The sequence below is a fragment of the Motacilla alba genome, chromosome 13 (genome assembly GCF_015832195.1).
Source record: "Motacilla alba alba isolate MOTALB_02 chromosome 13, Motacilla_alba_V1.0_pri, whole genome shotgun sequence".
NCBI lineage: Eukaryota > Metazoa > Chordata > Aves > Passeriformes > Motacillidae > Motacilla > Motacilla alba.
The window spans coordinates 18143575-18160565 of NC_052028.1; the positions used below are offsets into that span (position 1 = coordinate 18143575).

General features: G+C 41.0%; 1 protein-coding gene across 4 annotated transcripts in view; it reads right to left on the bottom strand.

The window, feature by feature from the left end:
• The window catches only part of JAKMIP2 (janus kinase and microtubule interacting protein 2), a 38510-nt gene that overhangs the window by 17154 nt on the left and 4365 nt on the right, over positions 1-16991 (bottom strand). For all 4 annotated transcript variants that reach the window (XR_005258559.1, XM_038150260.1, XM_038150262.1 and 1 more), the window contains exons 2-10: positions 10845-11114; positions 9744-10241; positions 8337-8546; positions 7374-7472; positions 6523-6669; positions 4643-4783; positions 3680-3736; positions 1712-1831; positions 90-218 (exon numbers count right to left, since the gene is read on the bottom strand). Coding sequence is in view for 3 of the 4 variants with exons in the window: in XM_038150260.1 (XP_038006188.1) it covers positions 90-218; positions 1712-1831; positions 3680-3736; positions 4643-4783; positions 6523-6669; positions 7374-7472; positions 8337-8546; positions 9744-10241; positions 10845-10973 (1530 nt within the window). In the remaining variant the exon portion in view is untranslated. The remainder of the gene's footprint in view (positions 1-89; positions 219-1711; positions 1832-3679; positions 3737-4642; positions 4784-6522; positions 6670-7373; positions 7473-8336; positions 8547-9743; positions 10242-10844; positions 11115-16991) is intronic.

The following is a 16991-nucleotide window of genomic DNA, read 5'->3' on the forward strand; positions in this document are numbered from 1 at the left end:
GTATGTAGCACCATTCCATTGCATGTCCCTTTGAGGGGTTTCTCGTTCTGACAGCAATGAAATACTGTTACTCTCAAACAAATACTGACCCTGGCTTCTCTTTCAGCATCTATGACCCCTCCTGTCTGTTCCTGCAGCAGTGCATACGCTCTCTGCAGGGCCTGGTACTCCTTTGTCAGCTGTCGAAACCGCAGCTCTGACTCTTCTGCTGCTAAACCCTGAAGAATAAGAAGGGACATGTCTAAGCCATGGAGAGCAAAGCACTGTCAAAGCAAAGAATGCAAAAGTGATTTGTTAAGCACAGTAGATGCTTTACAGGTCTTGATTTGAATAGTGTTTTGGATCACAGTGAGCTTGCTGGGATCTGAAATAAAAAAAAAAAATGAGGACATTATACAGCATTTATATCACAGTATCAGCTGAGTTGGAAGTGACCTACAAGGATCACTGAGTCCAACTCCTGGCCCTGCAAAGCACCATCCCCAAGAGTCACTTGAGAGAGTTGTCTAAACGCTTCTTGAACTCTGTCAAGCTTGGTGCTGTGACCACTTCCCTGGGGAGACCATTCCAATGCCCAGCCATGCTTTGGGTGAAGAACCTTTTTCTAATATCCAACCTAAACCTCCTCTGACACAACTTCAGGCCATTCCCTCGGGCCCTGCCACTGGTCATTACAGAGAAGACATCAGTGTCTGTCCCTCCTCTTCCCCTCATGAGGAAGTTGTAGACTACAATGAGGTCTCCCCTTATTCTTTTCTCCAGGCTGAATAGACCAAGTGACCTCAGTTGCTCCTCATACAGCTTCCCCTCAAAGCCCTTCACCATCTTTGTTGCTCTCCTTTGAACACTCTCTAGCAATTTGATATTTTTCTTATATTGTGGCACCCAAAACTGCACACAATATTCAAGGTGAGACCACCGCAGAGTAGAGCAGAGCAGGACAACAGGACAATCCCCTCCCTTGACTGGCTGGCAGTGCTGGGCCTGATGCCCCCCAGGACATGGGTGGCCCCCCTGGCTGCCAGGGCACTGCTGACTCATATTCAACTTTCTGTCAACCCCTGGCTCCCTTTCCAGGCACTGCTTTCCAGCATCTCATTCCCCAGTCCATCTCCAGATCCAGGGTTGCCCCATCCCAGATGCAGAATCTGGCACTTCCCCTTGCTGAACTTCATCTGGTTGGTGATGGCCCAGCCCTCTTGATTCATCAAGGTCTCTCTACAGGGCCTCCCTGCCTTTGATGGAGTCAACAGCTCCTCTCTATTTTGTATCATCTCAGAACTTGCTCAGTATCCCTTCCAGTCCCCTGTCCAAGTAACTTATGATGAAATTGGAGAGCACAAGGCTTAAGATGGAGCCCTGCAAAACCCCACTAGGGACAGGTCACCAGTATGATGTCATCCCCTTCACTACGACTTGTTGATTTGTCTTTAAGCTACAAGAAATGTGACAGGTTTCCTTGAAAGAGGAGAGGAAAAAAAAACACCTCAAATTGCAGGGTAGTCATATCTATAAGCTTTACGGACTATATTGTGGAAGAAACTCTCAGCATTTTAGTATATGGGTAACCAAAATTAAAGTCAAACTTAAAAAGTATTTATCACTCAGTATGCACTATAAAAATCTAAGTGTTCTTGAGAGCCTGACCACTTGTTTTCAAAGTCATCTCTTGAAAACCTGTAACTTGTCTGTGAAAAGAGTCAGATCTTACCTCATCCAGATCATCATCTGGGGTTGCTGGTGTCCTGTCTGTTCTATATGAGGCCACAGAGGATGTTTCAGAGTCCATAGAATCATCATCATACCCAAAAACTGTATCCACCACATGTCTCTATAGAAGGAAAAGCATGATTTCTGAACCTTCATGTAAACTCGTAGCATGTGTTCTAGAGAGCAGTGGAGGGGGTAGTTGCTAGTTACTTAAATGATGAGGTGTGAAAAGTGAACAGTGAGCTACCCCTGCAATTACCATCTTCACACAAACTGAAATTAAACGCATTGAAGATCAGGTCTTGTGCTGGTGGAGAGTAAGTTTGCTGAGTAATTTTTCTGAGGGTCTGTCTCAGTCTAATTGGAAAACCTAATGTGAGCAGCAACATGCCAGAGGAAAAGTCTCTACCCTTGGAGGAAGGCAGGAGAATTGTTTGTTAACAAGAAGCTCTTCAGAAGACATCTATAAACATGAAAAGTGTAGTGTAGTGTAGTGTGCAAAGGTTACACCATAAAGAGCTAGAAACTCATGTAGAATAGGTGGCCCTCCTTCTTCTTTCACAGACACTGCTGATACTTTTCATGTCCAGGTGCTTCTCTTGCTGATATTGCTGTTGGATCATATGAATGAAAGCTATGCTAATACAAAACTAACATGAAGGAACTTTCATTGCATCTTTCCAGGACTACAGTAACTGGCACCCATTATAAACAATTGCTCGTGCTCCACGCTTTGGCTGTACGCCTGACACCTCCCTATTCCCAATTTCGTACCTGAATTAAATCACATAAAAACTGTGAGATGTGTCCTGTGAAGACACAGATGCTTGACCCTGCAGGCTTGGTTTCAGGGTACCAATTTGAGCATTTAAATACTTGGCTTATGGATAATTCTGAAGACAAACTGATCAATGAGCAATTAAGATGCTCTTCTTCTTAGCAACATTTTTCACTTTGCTGACAGGGTAAAACCTTCTAAACCTGGAGTTTGAATCACACAAAAAACATGTACCAAAGATGTCAGTTAGCTTTTGCGTATATTATAATTTTTGCTCATTGTGTTTTCAAGTGAAAACAATTGCCATATTCTCCAATGTTATAACCTCTGGTTTAGAAATAAAATTTACTGATGAAAATACTATTCAGTCCTTGCTGTGTCTGCTGTACACCACTTCACAACACACACAGAAACAATGTGATGGCACAGCTAGGATTTACTGGTCTGAAATTCTCAGTGTGTAGACGGTGCTGTGTGACTTTCACAGAACATGGCTGACACACTAAGGGATGTCCTTGGAGGACTGAGTGCAACCAAGTAACCCATATTTCCACTTTTTGGAGGTGGGACATGAATGCTGCAAAGTCATGCTTCACATCTAGCTGATAAAGGAGCTATGCAAACCACTCCTGACTACTCAGCTCTAAAACTGTTGTAAATTATACCAGCTTTGGACTTAACCCAATTCAGGGTGATACAAAGGTTAGTCAAAGGCATGTGGAACTGAGCAGGAGAGAATGGCACAGTATCTCAGGCAGAAATTTCCACCTGAAGAATAGAGATGCACAAGGATTTGGCTTTAGCCCATATGTGCTGTGAAAAACAGATCGCAGAAAAAAATGGGAAGGTCTCTGATAATGTTAATACCTCTCAGCATAACAGACCCTGAGACCAATACTTATAGAAACCAAATAGAAGGACAGTTATTACTACTGGGTGGGGGGCAGGCATGGGAAGGATGACGGATGGGACTGGAGCCCCATTTTGCTGAAAATAAAACAGCTGCACACCCTTAACAGAATTTCAAAGTGGATTTAAAAAGCTCTCCCAAAGTAACTAAGGAATTTATAAACCTGATCACTAAAGCAGATTGTTATAATCCACAAAGCTCTGTTTAATCAGATTGCTAAACTGTGTTTCCCTACACAGCCTACTTGAACACTGTAAATAAGAAACAATTTTTCATCTTACCTTGATTGGTTTTGAGCTCCTTTTATGCTTTCTCCGACGAATTAGTTTCTCCCTGTCCTAGAAAACAAGATTAAAAAGTTACTCTCTCTTCTCTTTTTTAAAGCTGACAGATGGCCAAATATATGGAGGAAATAAATAAAAGAAGTTCCAGTGACTCTCTCCATATGTACAAACAGGAATCTGATTCCAGGTAGAAGGCAGGATTCATATCCAAATCTGTATGTGTGTCACCTGAAAATCACCTGAAAAAAGCCTTTGTCCATTTGCCTTGAGCAGCTGTCAAACAACAGGAGCTGATGGATTGCCCTCTAAAATCACTGGGAGGCCTGGTGCATGGGTTTGGGCACTGTATAAGGGGTTGTCTGCCTTCCCTGATGAGGAGATGCTGCCCCTGTCTCAAAGTCCTTAAATGATGGGAGTGTCGATCTCACCATTCCTAGCAATGATATCTCAGAAAAGACAACAGCCTGTTTTGGAATCCTTCTCCTTCTCCTCAGTATCATAATGCAAAGCTCACTGACAAAGGAATTGGTAGCATTAAATGTTGACAATTTAAGAACTGAAAACCCACTGTCTAGCTGTACATGCTTTTCCAGCACATGATATGGCACTGTGGACCGGCCTCTTGTTAAGGGAATTTTTTAAGCATTACTTAGTTATAATGGTAAAACACCTCGGCACAGCCCTGCCTTGTGAACATGCAGGTACCTTTCCAAGCTCCACAGCTCTTAGTCTGCATTCCTTTCTGGAGCTCAATTCACAGTGTTATGGTTTGAGTTGTAGAGGCTGATGCTCCACTACAAATTCAGGAAACTGCACACATGTACACCTACAGCTAAACATCTGCAGATGTTAAAAGCAGGTAGGGTATTAATGCTTAGACCTCTAGTGATAAGAAGAAATACTGTCAGTGGTAAACTGTACACAGCAATCATTCCTAATTTCCTTGTGGTCTGGACATACCCTTGTTAATTCATCAATTATGTTCTGCTGTTCTATGACCTGAAGCTTTAAAAATTCAGTTTCTTGTTCCTCATTAGCCTGATCCAGGTCATTGAGAGATCTTAATTTCTTTAGAGGAGGATGTGATGTTATTTTTTCTCTCTGTGGTAAGAAGAAAAGATAAAAGAGATAAAATAAGATCCAGCAATTAAAAGACCACCTTTCAGTTAAAAACTAAACATCACCTTTCATTTAAGCTACACAGACCTTTAAATATGCTTCAGCTACACCATTTTTTTATTCATGTCCATCAGCGCTTCTTAACAATAAAATAGCACAGCACAGCTGAGTTCTTCAACCAGAACAACAAAGCTTTATCTATTTAGTTACCATGTGGCAATACAGCCTCTACAGCCCTTACAGGTCACATACCATAGCTCTTCCTTGGCCACGCATCAAGGTGCCCCCACCTGTGGCAAATAGAGTTGAACCTGTCCAGTGGGTAGGCAGACAGTATCTACTCTCACGACCTCATGTCCTTACTGATATTCAATGTAGGACCATACACAGTGAGGCAATGGACCTGCTTTACTCATGTTAAAGACATCCATCCAGTCACACCAGGGGGAAAGGCAAAAACTGTGATAACAGATCTATTTTAACCACAGTCAATATCCTCCCTGCTCCTGAGCATATGTGGGAAAGGAGATGGCTAAAAGCTGTGAGAATTGCTCTAGGCACTGACAGCTTTTGTGATTTGGGCATCCATAGTGTGAAGAGCAGATGTCAGGGAGCTAATTGTGCACATGTACACTGTGTCCACAGATTTGCACCAGTGGTACTGCCCACTGATGCCTAATGCACGCAGATTCCCGAGTCCTTTCTCTTTGCTGTGGGAGACTTCAAGGGACTGTGATCTGCACTCCCACAGCTGTGGAAGAATAATTCTGACCCATGACACCTGCAATAAGTTTATCTGTCTTCTAGGCACGGGTAAATTGCAGAGTCCTTAAGTGGATTAACTGTGTAACAGTAAAGTCTCTTTTCTGTGGGACAGGAAAATGAATCTGATCACCTCTGCCTAATCAGCAGGAAAGCTGCTCCCGTTGCAGGGCACTTAGCCTGCTCAGGACAGTGGCTACTACAGGTCAGGGCAAGGTCCATGAACACCTTTAGCAAGGGAAGTCGTCTCAGTCTGCCACCTTACATCCGGTAATCCAGAACATCAACCTCCTTTTTCATTAATGCCAAAGCCACATCAGTGCATGTGTAGGAACATAGGGCCTGGAAGCAGACTGCCAATCAAGGCAATCCCATCTGAAGGATATGCAGACATAACCGTTTTGACCCCATTTCATATGGCCCTAACCAAATTTAAACACCACCATTCTCCCTTTCCCATATCCACCTACCACGCATATGTTTTATGGAAAAATTCTATGTGCTTTGTGCCATACCAGAAGTTTACTTTGTCATCATCAGCTCTAAAAGGAATGTGTACATGATGCAAGAACATCGTTCTGGCTCAAAACTTCATTCTTAACAGCTTCCTTTTTGAGTTCCAGATAAAAAATAGCACAGTAGAACATGCCTCAATGATATAACATTCTCCTCTTTCGTTTTTTTGAAATGATTGACACTCAATATTCTAACTTTGAAAATATAATTAAAGACTGTGATTATGCATTCATGTAAATATATTGCCCATGTATGCATAATACACAATGTTATGGTACGTAACTCTATAATAATACAGACCAAAACACGGCTGTATCTTAGCAATAGTATTTACACATTATATACAATGCATATTCTCTATTCATATGCAACATGCACTATGCAGATGTGGCCACCAACACATAGAACCTCCAGTAATACTCATTTTGCTCTTCAGTACCAACCATTTCTATATTTTCTTTAGTGACTGCTTTGAGTTTATCTTCCATGCGCTGCAAAGACTGCATAAGTTCATCATTTCTCTTCGTGAGGCACTTGTTCTTTTCAAGAAGAGGTTTACATTGTTTCTCAGCTTCTCGGACACGCTTCAACTGGATTGATAATGGCAATTAATAATTGTCATGAGAGACACATGAATATACTTGTAATTCACAATCTTGACATCTATTTTGCAATTATGACATAAAGAACATTGAAGCTGGCTAAACTGATATGAAAGGAGTGCATTAAGATTTCTAGCTCAGGAACAAAAAAACCCATCAAGAGTTCAATTTATCACCCTCATCCTTAAGCAGAGAAGTAGGAATATAAACAAGTTAAATAGCCAGGGTCCTGATTCAACACACAGGTATCACCACAAAGTAGACAATCAGATAAAGGGATCACTTCAAAGTTGTCAATTCTTCCTAGACTCAGTACTTCACTATTTTCAACCTGGTCAAATACTGGACTACAGACCTAACAGACATTATTTCATTTACAAGGTAAGTCTCACCATGCACAAGATAAGTCACCAAGCACATACTGTGTGCTCAAAAGGAGGGTTCGCACAGAATCCTACAAACCTTGCTGCCTCGATCTCTGCTGTGACTTTGTACTCATGTAATTTCAAGTACGTTTTATTGTTAAATTACTGTTTTATTCTAAGATAAAAAGTCCTTCTCAGTCTCCTGAGTGATGGGCCTGAGGGATGGACAAGGTATGTTCATCACCAGCTTTATCCTTGTATCCTCCCCCTCTTTGCCTTTCCCCATGGCTCTCAACCTCCTGTGTGCCAGTGCAAAAGCTCACTCACCAGCTCGTTTCGTTCATCAACAAGCAACGTGTTCCGGTCTTCCAGCTTCCGTATGGTGGCATTCAGCTCTGCTATCCTCTTCTGGTTTCTGCGCAAGTCCTGTGCATGGGCAGCAATGTCACACAGTTACTGATTCTCTTCAAAATACATGCTTAAAAAACCAGTCAACCTAAGCTGTCATCATCAACAAATTATCTTTAGGGACTTTCACATACTGACTATGTTGGCAAATATATATACTTAGGAGTATATATATTTGGGGATGCTTTAATTGAAAATTTTAAGCCATTAAAAAAAATTAAGAGAAAATAACCAAACAGATGACAAATTTTTATGACAGAGATAAAAAACCTAAAAGATTCTAATTTTTGTTGCCTTTTCCTATAGATTGCTCCTGTTTGCTGAGCCACTACCTCAGGTGAAAAAGCCAGGGCAACCCTTTCTGTATCAATTACATTTACTTCCTTATTTCTCATTTGTATATACGTAAATATGCTTTTAAATATGCATTGCTGTGTAAACATCTTTGGTTTAGTCACACAATGGGTGACTTGTGTGCTTTGTGAATGACACCCAAGGGCTGTCAGTGGGAAACAGACACAGAGGAGGATCTCCTAAGGGTCTCACGCATTCTCCACACATAGCACTTTCCTTGCCCCTCCCTGCTCATCCTTGTAATTCTATCTGGTTTGAGGATGCGTGTTATCTAGGTAGTTAGGTTCATCGATGACTCTTTCAAAGGGGCACTGATTATTTAGGATGTGTTATATTTGTGACTAGAACAACTGATGAAAACCAGCAGTACAAAGTTTTGTCCAACTAGCATGCTCTCTGAAGACTCTATGGACATTAACTTGTCTGTAGTGAATGACTGGGAATGTTTTTCTACAGCCTGAGAAGGTATGTCAGAAAGAAACACACATCCACGCTACTGTTTTGTAGGGACTGGTAAAACCTGCATACAGGGCTGCTGCAGTGCTCCGAACCATCTCCAGCCCTTCCTGGGATCTCTCTCTTGGGACTGCTCATGTTACACTCTGCCTCCTTCACCAAAAAGAGCTGTTCATCCAGAGCTTCCTTTTGCAGCTGCAGCTTCTGCACATAGCCTGTCTGTGTCTCCAGTTCTTTCTCCAATGAAAATATGATCCTGTCTTTAGCCTTGATCTCGTCCATCTGAATGAAAGAAACACCAGAACAATATTACTGTGTGAAGGCAACAGCACTTCTCCGATTTGTATTGTATGATTTACTTAAGAGCAGTGATCACCCCTCAAACCTGCTCTACCACACTGCACCAGGCCTGTAAAACAACGCAGTCTGAGCCATACCCATAATTTTGGCACAGGAGCACATTCATTGAGCATTTTGGCAACACAAGAATATACTTCTGGGATGCAGACTGTGAACTGGAGGGGGGCTATCATTCTTGACAATTTAAATTCCCATTTATTTTACTTAATTGTAAATTCTTGAATTCCAGTTTTCAAGCTAAACTTTCTACCATTACAAGCAGGTCCAGCTCTCGACATGACAGTGTGTCCTGGTTCTGGCCAGGACAAGGTTAATTTTTGCAACAGCCAGAGGTTATTCTGTATCATCTCATGTCATTTTCTGGGGATGGGGGAAGGGTTCCCTTCTGGATGATGGTAGCATGGCTGTGGTCAGGTCACAGGCTCCACGCTGAGCATTTTGCACCTAAGTCACTCTCCTCTCTCGTGTACGTATCTCACTGCTGTTTCCAATCAAGTGGTCTTACTTCAATTCATGATCTCATCTTTACCTTTTGTGCCTCCAATTCTCCTCTCCAGCCCACTGCAGGGAATGGGGAGTGACCACGTGTCAGTATGATTTCGCAAGTCTAAGTGGGAGCACAAATTGGGAAGTTTCTAAACCATGACACAGGGAAACAATGCACCTTTGCTGGTGTGAGCTTCTTTTTCTTTATTTTCCACAGAAATTACTGAAGGCTACACCAAAGCCAACCCAAAAGATATCTCCTCTCCTGCCATGGTTTATTGTGTTTAGGATACCATAACACAGCCTGGAGAAACCGAAAAACTGCAAGTGCACGTGCAAATGCTCTTTATCTAACCCTTTGCGCCTTGCATGTATAAACAAATCAGAGAGCTAAATCCTTATGGATTAGGCCAATCACTCACCTAATATAAGCTGTTAACTGCCATAACAGTGTTATAGCTGACTCACTGTGATCTACTGATTCCTGACAAATGACAGTGCGAAATCTGTAGTACTTTTTCAAAGTGAGTTGCATTGCAAGAGATCTGTTACACAGAAAAAGCTAAGAGACAAAAAAGGCAAACTCAGTGCAGCCTAAGAGAAGGAAAAACATGAACTGTTTTGATTACTGACCAGGCGTCGAATATCCCTTTCACTCTCCCATTTGATCTTGGAAATGGCCTCTTGGTGGGACTGATGCTCACTCCGAAGATCACCTGCCTTGATCTTGTCGGCCTGGATCATATTGTTAAGGGCCTCATCTACCTGCTTTTTGGCAGACTTCAGTTCAGTAATTTCCTGCAGAAGCTTAAGGCGCTCAGAGTCAAACTGTTTCCTGGCCTCTTCACGAGCCTCAATAGTCAGCGCTGTCCGTACTTTGTCACTGCTCCCATCCCGCAGCGCGCACAGCGCCGACTTCAGGCGCTGGATTTCACTGTCTCGGACTTTCACCATTCTCGTCATCTCCTGCTCGTGCTGTTTGATGAGGTTCTCCCTCACAGCCTGCAGCTCCTTCATTTTCTCCTCATGGAGTTTGGCTTTTAGCTCTGTGATCTGCACGGTCTGCTTGCGTTGCTCCACTTCACGGATACGCTTCGTTTCTTGAGTCTTTTCTCTTTCAAGCTTAGCAACCTACATTGAGATAAAATGAAAGTCATCTGCTGCCAACGTAACATTATCAAAACAAGCCCACCCAGACACATCCATTTCAAATTGAGAAAAAACCCCTCTGAGACCTTAGACAATCCTCCACACTCCTAAAACAAAATATAGGCCAGCTCCTGAGGTATTCACGTAGATAACATTGTCTTTACTCAAACAAAAAACCCTCTCTTCTCCAGGTGTCCTGCCTCACACAATGATGCTATATGTACTTTTAATATTTCCTTTGGAAATAAGACTACTCCGTATATATATGTGCATTTCTCTAAAAGCTTTTTAACCCACCAGTCAAATTCACCAGAAAATTGGAGGGCTCAGAAAAAGCAAAATTCCTACAACTTTCACATACTGCTCCATTTGAGGGCCAGAGGTTTCTCCAACTTGTAGCTCAGTAAAATGGAGTCTTTTCCACAGAAGCCATAGGACACCCATAGTAAATATTGTAAGTTGGGAAAGAATCAGAATTTTTCAGGAAAGAGTTGCGTGGCCTCTGTTGAATTCTGTGCTACTATTTTTTCCACGTGTTTGTCTTCTTCAGCAGACACTTTTTTTTAAAACCAAACTGTCACTCACCTTGGATTTCTCCTGATGCAGCTCAATTTGAATGTCTGTTAGCTTAGTCCTGAGGTCCTCATTGGCAGCCTGGAGGGCTACAATCAGCGCCTCAGGCTTTTCGCCCTTACTCCGTCCTTTTTTTGACATGGTTTTTTATCAGAGAGTCCACGCGTTTATTTCAAATATGGATTGCCATCTTCTTCTGTTCCTTTCAGTGTCAGTGTCAGTTAGTTCAGCAATTACTGCGTGACATTCCTTAAGGTCCTGGACTCAGCTGCTTTGGAAGCCCTGTGAGAAATAAGACATACTATTATCTAAGACACTGCATCTGGACAGCTCACATGCTTACAGAACACAACAGAGCACTCCCATCTCCAAAACACTGCAATCTTTGTCTGAAAACCTACAAAGCAGATCCCAGCACAATCATGCTTCCGAACACCAGCCTGCCACACTTTTGGGAATTCCATGCTTGCCCTTTTCTGTTCTCAGAAAGGGGCGCCATGCATTGAAGACAGGTGTTCATTTACCATAAAGATTACTGCTATTGAGAGTACGAGACTGGAAGGGACAGGTTATTTACTCCAATCCTTGCAGTCTGAGGTAACCACAAACCAGACCCTTTAATCTCAAGGATCTACCAACAATATCATTCTCTTCCCCTTCCTAACCCCTGATCCTCTTCAAGATCCTGTGTCCAACTCAAAGACTCTCCACAACACTGCTACCATCTGTCACAAGAGGAGAAGGCAATTGAAGTCCTCAATCATCATTCCAGGACTCTGTGGAAGCAGAAAACTAATAACATGCAAGGGCCTGTTTAGACAAGAAATTGTCCCCATGGAGTGAGAAATGAGTACCTAGGCCTTTTGGAGGATTAAGATCCTAATTTACAAATGAGGCCAGAAATGACAATATCACACTGTCATCTAGGGGTTTTAACATCTGGTTATTAACAGTAAAAAATAAAATTCTGGACAAACATCATCATTATCCCTGTATTCATTTTAATTTTATAGCATTATTATTCCCATTTGTGGCCGCTAGCAGAAATAATGTTTGGAAATCTGGTATAACAGTTTGGAGATGGGCAAAGCACTGAAACATTAAGACTGCAAAGAATGAGACAGAGCACGGTGTAGTAGTGGCAGTGGTGAAACTTTCCAGCAATAATGATTAGTGCTCCAATGCTAGATTCCAGCAAGCTTTCCTCCATTATTGACAGGTTGCACATTATTTTTTTAATATTTTATTTGCTTTAGGTACAAAACATAAATAGAATAATAATCACCCATGTTAAAACAGAAGAGACCTCCAAATATGAAAGACTTTTTAACTCAACAAAAAACTTGCACACATCAGTAGAAGGAAGGACAAGAAAAGTATTTAATGTCCCTGTGTTCCAAGAGGGAATTTTGAGGCTGTTTCAGTAAGTCCAACCAAACAGTCATCTGAAGGCATTTCCTGCAGCACTTATCTCGCCCCGGTTCTTCTTTAGAGTGCTACAATGACAGCATCAGGACATTTTCACAGTACACTTGATTCTGTGAGACTTACCAGAAAGGAAAAAGCATCAATGGTCTCAGGTCTTCCAGAGCAGGGAGGCAGTTTCAGACAACATAAAACTGAGCAAACCATGCAATTCTGGCTAACTGACAATCACTTCTTACCAGTGTGTAAAAGTTAACAGCCCAGTGAACTAAAACATATAACCTGTTCTATCAACAATGAGAAACAGGGCACATGCCAAGTTTGCTTACTTACTCGCAGTATTTGACAGTCCTCTTCCACAGAAGTCCCTATTACAAGGAAGAACTTACTTCAGGAAGGATGCTAGTACAAGCACCAGCTCACCTTGAAACTGTATGTCAATTAGGGGAGATCAACTGATCACCCCTAACAGAGCATCTCTTACTGACTCCTCCAAAATCTGCAGTCCCAGGAGGACGTTTATAGGAGTAACACAACACCTAAAGTACTAGGGAGGGACTCTCCAAAATTTTTGAATTGCCTCATTTGTGTGATCATTTATGTTATACTAAAGAGGACTTGCCACATGATCAAATAATTTTATCACCAATGAACAAGGTGTGTATAGCTAAAATTGCAATTAAAATAAAGGAGCTTTTATTTTTCTTGCCCATAGGAAAGCTCTGCCTCCATCTGAGCTCACACCAAGAGTCATACTTTAATTTCAGTTATAATTTTCTGCTTTCTGAGGGCAAGAGCAGATAGAAACCCTAACTCATACATGTGCTCCTCCCAACACCTTGCTCTCAGGCACTTGGTTCTGCTCAAAGAGTGGCTCCACTATGAAGAGAATTTACCTATGCAAACAAGCAAAAACTCCAATCTAAACTTGCTTTTCTCTGAGCCCAGAGCCAGCATTTCAGCTCTTGCCAAGACAACAATTAACATGCTAATTTGGAACCCCACTGACCCAACTCTCCATCAGAAAAAGAGTGCTGTGATTCAGGTTAGGTAACCCTAACATGAGGGGATTCTCCAATTCACAACTGCTGATCCAAGCACCCTGGCTCTAGATCCCAATCCTCACTCCAGAACCAGAACTTCAGAATGTGGCAAGCATGATGACAGTATTATGAGAAGCTTTTTCATCCTTGGCAAATCCTCATGACCTTTCTGAGCTTCACCATCTCTGCCAACAATCTACAACAATTCTGAGAGAGGCATTTTCTATTCCCACAAAATGGTGAAAATTCCTTGGAACTAGAGGAGCAGTTAGAGTGCTTACCTGCTGGAAATTCCAGTAGCCAGACTGGATTCATGCTTGTTGATTGATCTGGTCTTAGGCAATACTTTAAGGAAGTAGTATTTCCACATAAGCTAATTCCCATTACTGCATCAGTTCTGTTACCTACAACGGGAACACCAGCCATACACAACTCCAAAATCTGTCTCATTTGCCTAGTGGGATTTGAATGAATCCTACATTGAGTTTTTGCTTTGGATTTTATTTACTAGGTTTCATCCATGTTTTGCATTTTTTCAGAATAAAATTCAACCCCTAATTATTGCATACCATTCTCTGTGTGTTACGACACATAACAAAATACATAATTAATGAAAACTGTGATTAAAAGCATGAGTTACATTATTTTGGTATTATATCATAATTCAGCATGTCAACATCAACCCAAAAACTCAGCTCAGACTTGACAAACAGCTCTTCAGGACAAATCCTAACCACCCTCTGACTTTGGCTGCACAAAAATCACTGTATTGTAGTTAGATTTCTAATCAATACCATAATAATTTTCAGGAATATTAAAATACCTCCTGAACTGAGCTCACAATATCCCTTGGATATAAGGCTCTACACAAGACATACGGGATGAATCTGGTGCTGCTAGGCTGCTCATGCTAAAATTACCATTGGCCCTTGCTCTAAAACATGAACCAAAAAAGCCCTATCCAAGCTGGTGACTCCATGGAAACACTAAAAAGGGTACAGAAGCATTATTGTTACCCGCAGCAAAGCTAAGCAGATTTGTTAAAGCAATATTCTAGTATTTTGTGGCTAAAATACCATCTGTCTCTTTCTCACACAGTTATTTTCCTAGAAGTTGGCATAACACAATGCACATGGAGAACATTAACAGTGATAAAGAAAATCCTGCCCTATCCCAAAAGCAAGTGGACATTTTTCAGAATCAGTACTTTTCAGCGTAAGATGCAAATGCATACTAACTGGAGGCTCTACTTAAGAAGGACAGGATTGTCAGAACAAGGACAAGCTCTAACAACCTGCTCAGCTCACTGCAAGATGGGGGCCTAACAAAACATTTTAGTGGCTTTGCACTTTGCGCATTATCTTATGCAAGGGGATCACATTCAACCAACAGACAACATGCACCACCTAGAAGAGAAACACTGCAATTCATGGAGTTCATTGTATCAGGCTCTCCTTGATTTGATTTTAACATCAAATCAACAAAACCCTCTTTTATTTATTTGAAATGCATATAAACAAGAAAACAACAGAGAGGGAAAGTTCATGCCCCAGATCCTTCTCCTGAAAACCCTTCCTTTTCCTTCTAAGGCTATATGAATGATCACCTCTTGCCTTACAGATACCAGAGGTAAGTATCTTACATTTACTACTAAAAATTGTCAGATATTTAAGTAATTTCTGTACTTAAAGGAAAACTCTTAACCTTGGAAGTTTTTGCCATTTTTAGCTCAGCTCTCGATACAGCCAATAAACACAGACATTGCTTTCAGAACAGACTTATTTTCCTAATCAATATTATTTACTTCTTTGTCCCCCCAAAGACCTTGGTGACCTCAATAAAGAAAAGACAATTATCTGCACAACACATGAAGGTTTTCGCAGAGTCCCGTAAGTTCACAATATCAGCCTGCTAACCAGAGGGTTGCATCTCTCCCTAAAATTGTACTGGCCCTATTGAGTCTGAAGGCATCATATTATACACCAGATCATAATTAAGATGGTAAGACAAATCTGTTCTGTGTAATTTCTAAATTTCTTCCTTTCTCAGCATTAAAAAATTAGAAAGTGCTGCAGGATAGGGGTGGAAGGAAGAAGAGAGGTAGAATCTAAGTAGATTTCAATACAGTCTCCAAATCTAGAGCTGGTTTAATAAAAGTCATAATTTGTGTAGTGTGAAAAATCTTGATCAAAATCAATAGCAGCCACTCTTCCCCTACATCCATTCTCAAATTGACCTATACAACTGCAGGCCAAAAACTTCCTGCTCTCATGATAAAGGAAAGCAGCCTGAAGAAGCTGCAAACCTTGGATGGATTGGATTCTGTTGGTCAGTATTGCCAAACATATATTTACAACCACATCATCACCTCCTGCTAACTCTGGAAAAGACTTTGCCCCCCTGTAAGTTATTGGCTGTCCAGTCCCTTGCCAGGTTTGGATTTTGTGACCTGACTGAACCTCAGCTGGGGTTCCAAACCTCACTGGCCTTTCTGTAAAGTGCTACTGTTCCCCTTGTAGAACAGAGTAAGGTGCTGGTACATTTGATTCTGTGAGACTTATCAGAAAGGGAAAAGCATCAATGGTCTCAGGTCTTCCAGAGCAGGGAGGCATAAGCATTAAGCTATTGTATATAATTTCAAATAAACTTACAGGTTTGTTCTTGAAAGCACTTCCAAATTAATTATGCAGTCTTTCCTTGAGTTATAAGCTACCAAACAGTAACCAGCACAACTGTTCTTTCAGATGTAAATAATCCAATCTTTTTCCACTGCAACAGTCCCCACATACTCTTTGTTCACCTAAGACTTATTGTAACTGATCACAATTTCCTGTCAGAGAGGGGACATGAAAAGGGGATATTATTAAGGGCTATATTAAATAAGGCAGATTCTCAAAAAAATGACTGCATCTCATTTTGTTCCTCACCAATGCACACAGATGGAATAGAGCATCTTACAGAACCTTAAATATTAAGTTCAAATAAATACAAGGAAAAAAAACCCCAAGGACTTACCTACAAATCACAGAACATAAAACAAAAATCACATTCATGTTCATGAAAATCTAAGTGTATGTTATGTATTAACATCATTATAAGTCTTTTCATAATTTTTGTACACCAAGCGTACCCCAAATACATGCCAAACAGTACAGTATTGATTCTAATTAATTTCTATCACTTGTAACATTTAGAGTTCTTAGTATTTTGCTTACATTATAGAAACGAAAAATTAAAAGTATTTCTGCATGCATTAAAAAAATCGGCTTAGTGAATATTATCAAACCAGTGCACATACAGGGGAAAAAAAAATCCAGAAGCCCAGACCCCACCATTTCTCACAAATTTATAGGCTCACTCATTGCTGGTTACCCTAAACCACCTGGTACCTCAATGCAATTTTCAACAATGTTTTTTCTTCTTTTCATTTTTAATTTCCATGTTATTTAGGCCCTTTGTTTACAGTCCATGCAATGTAAGGTTCAACAGATCTTTCCCTTAAGCACTTTAAGGGGTATTGTAATACACAATTTCAAAAAGTAAGCTAATAGCTTGAGAAATGGAGTGTGGGGTGAAGATATTACCTCCTGGATGGAGATGGAAGGAATGCATAAAATGAAAATGTGAGCCAACATGCATTTTAGCATCAGTTGCTCTCAATTAATTCAAATAATTAATTATTTTTTTAAAT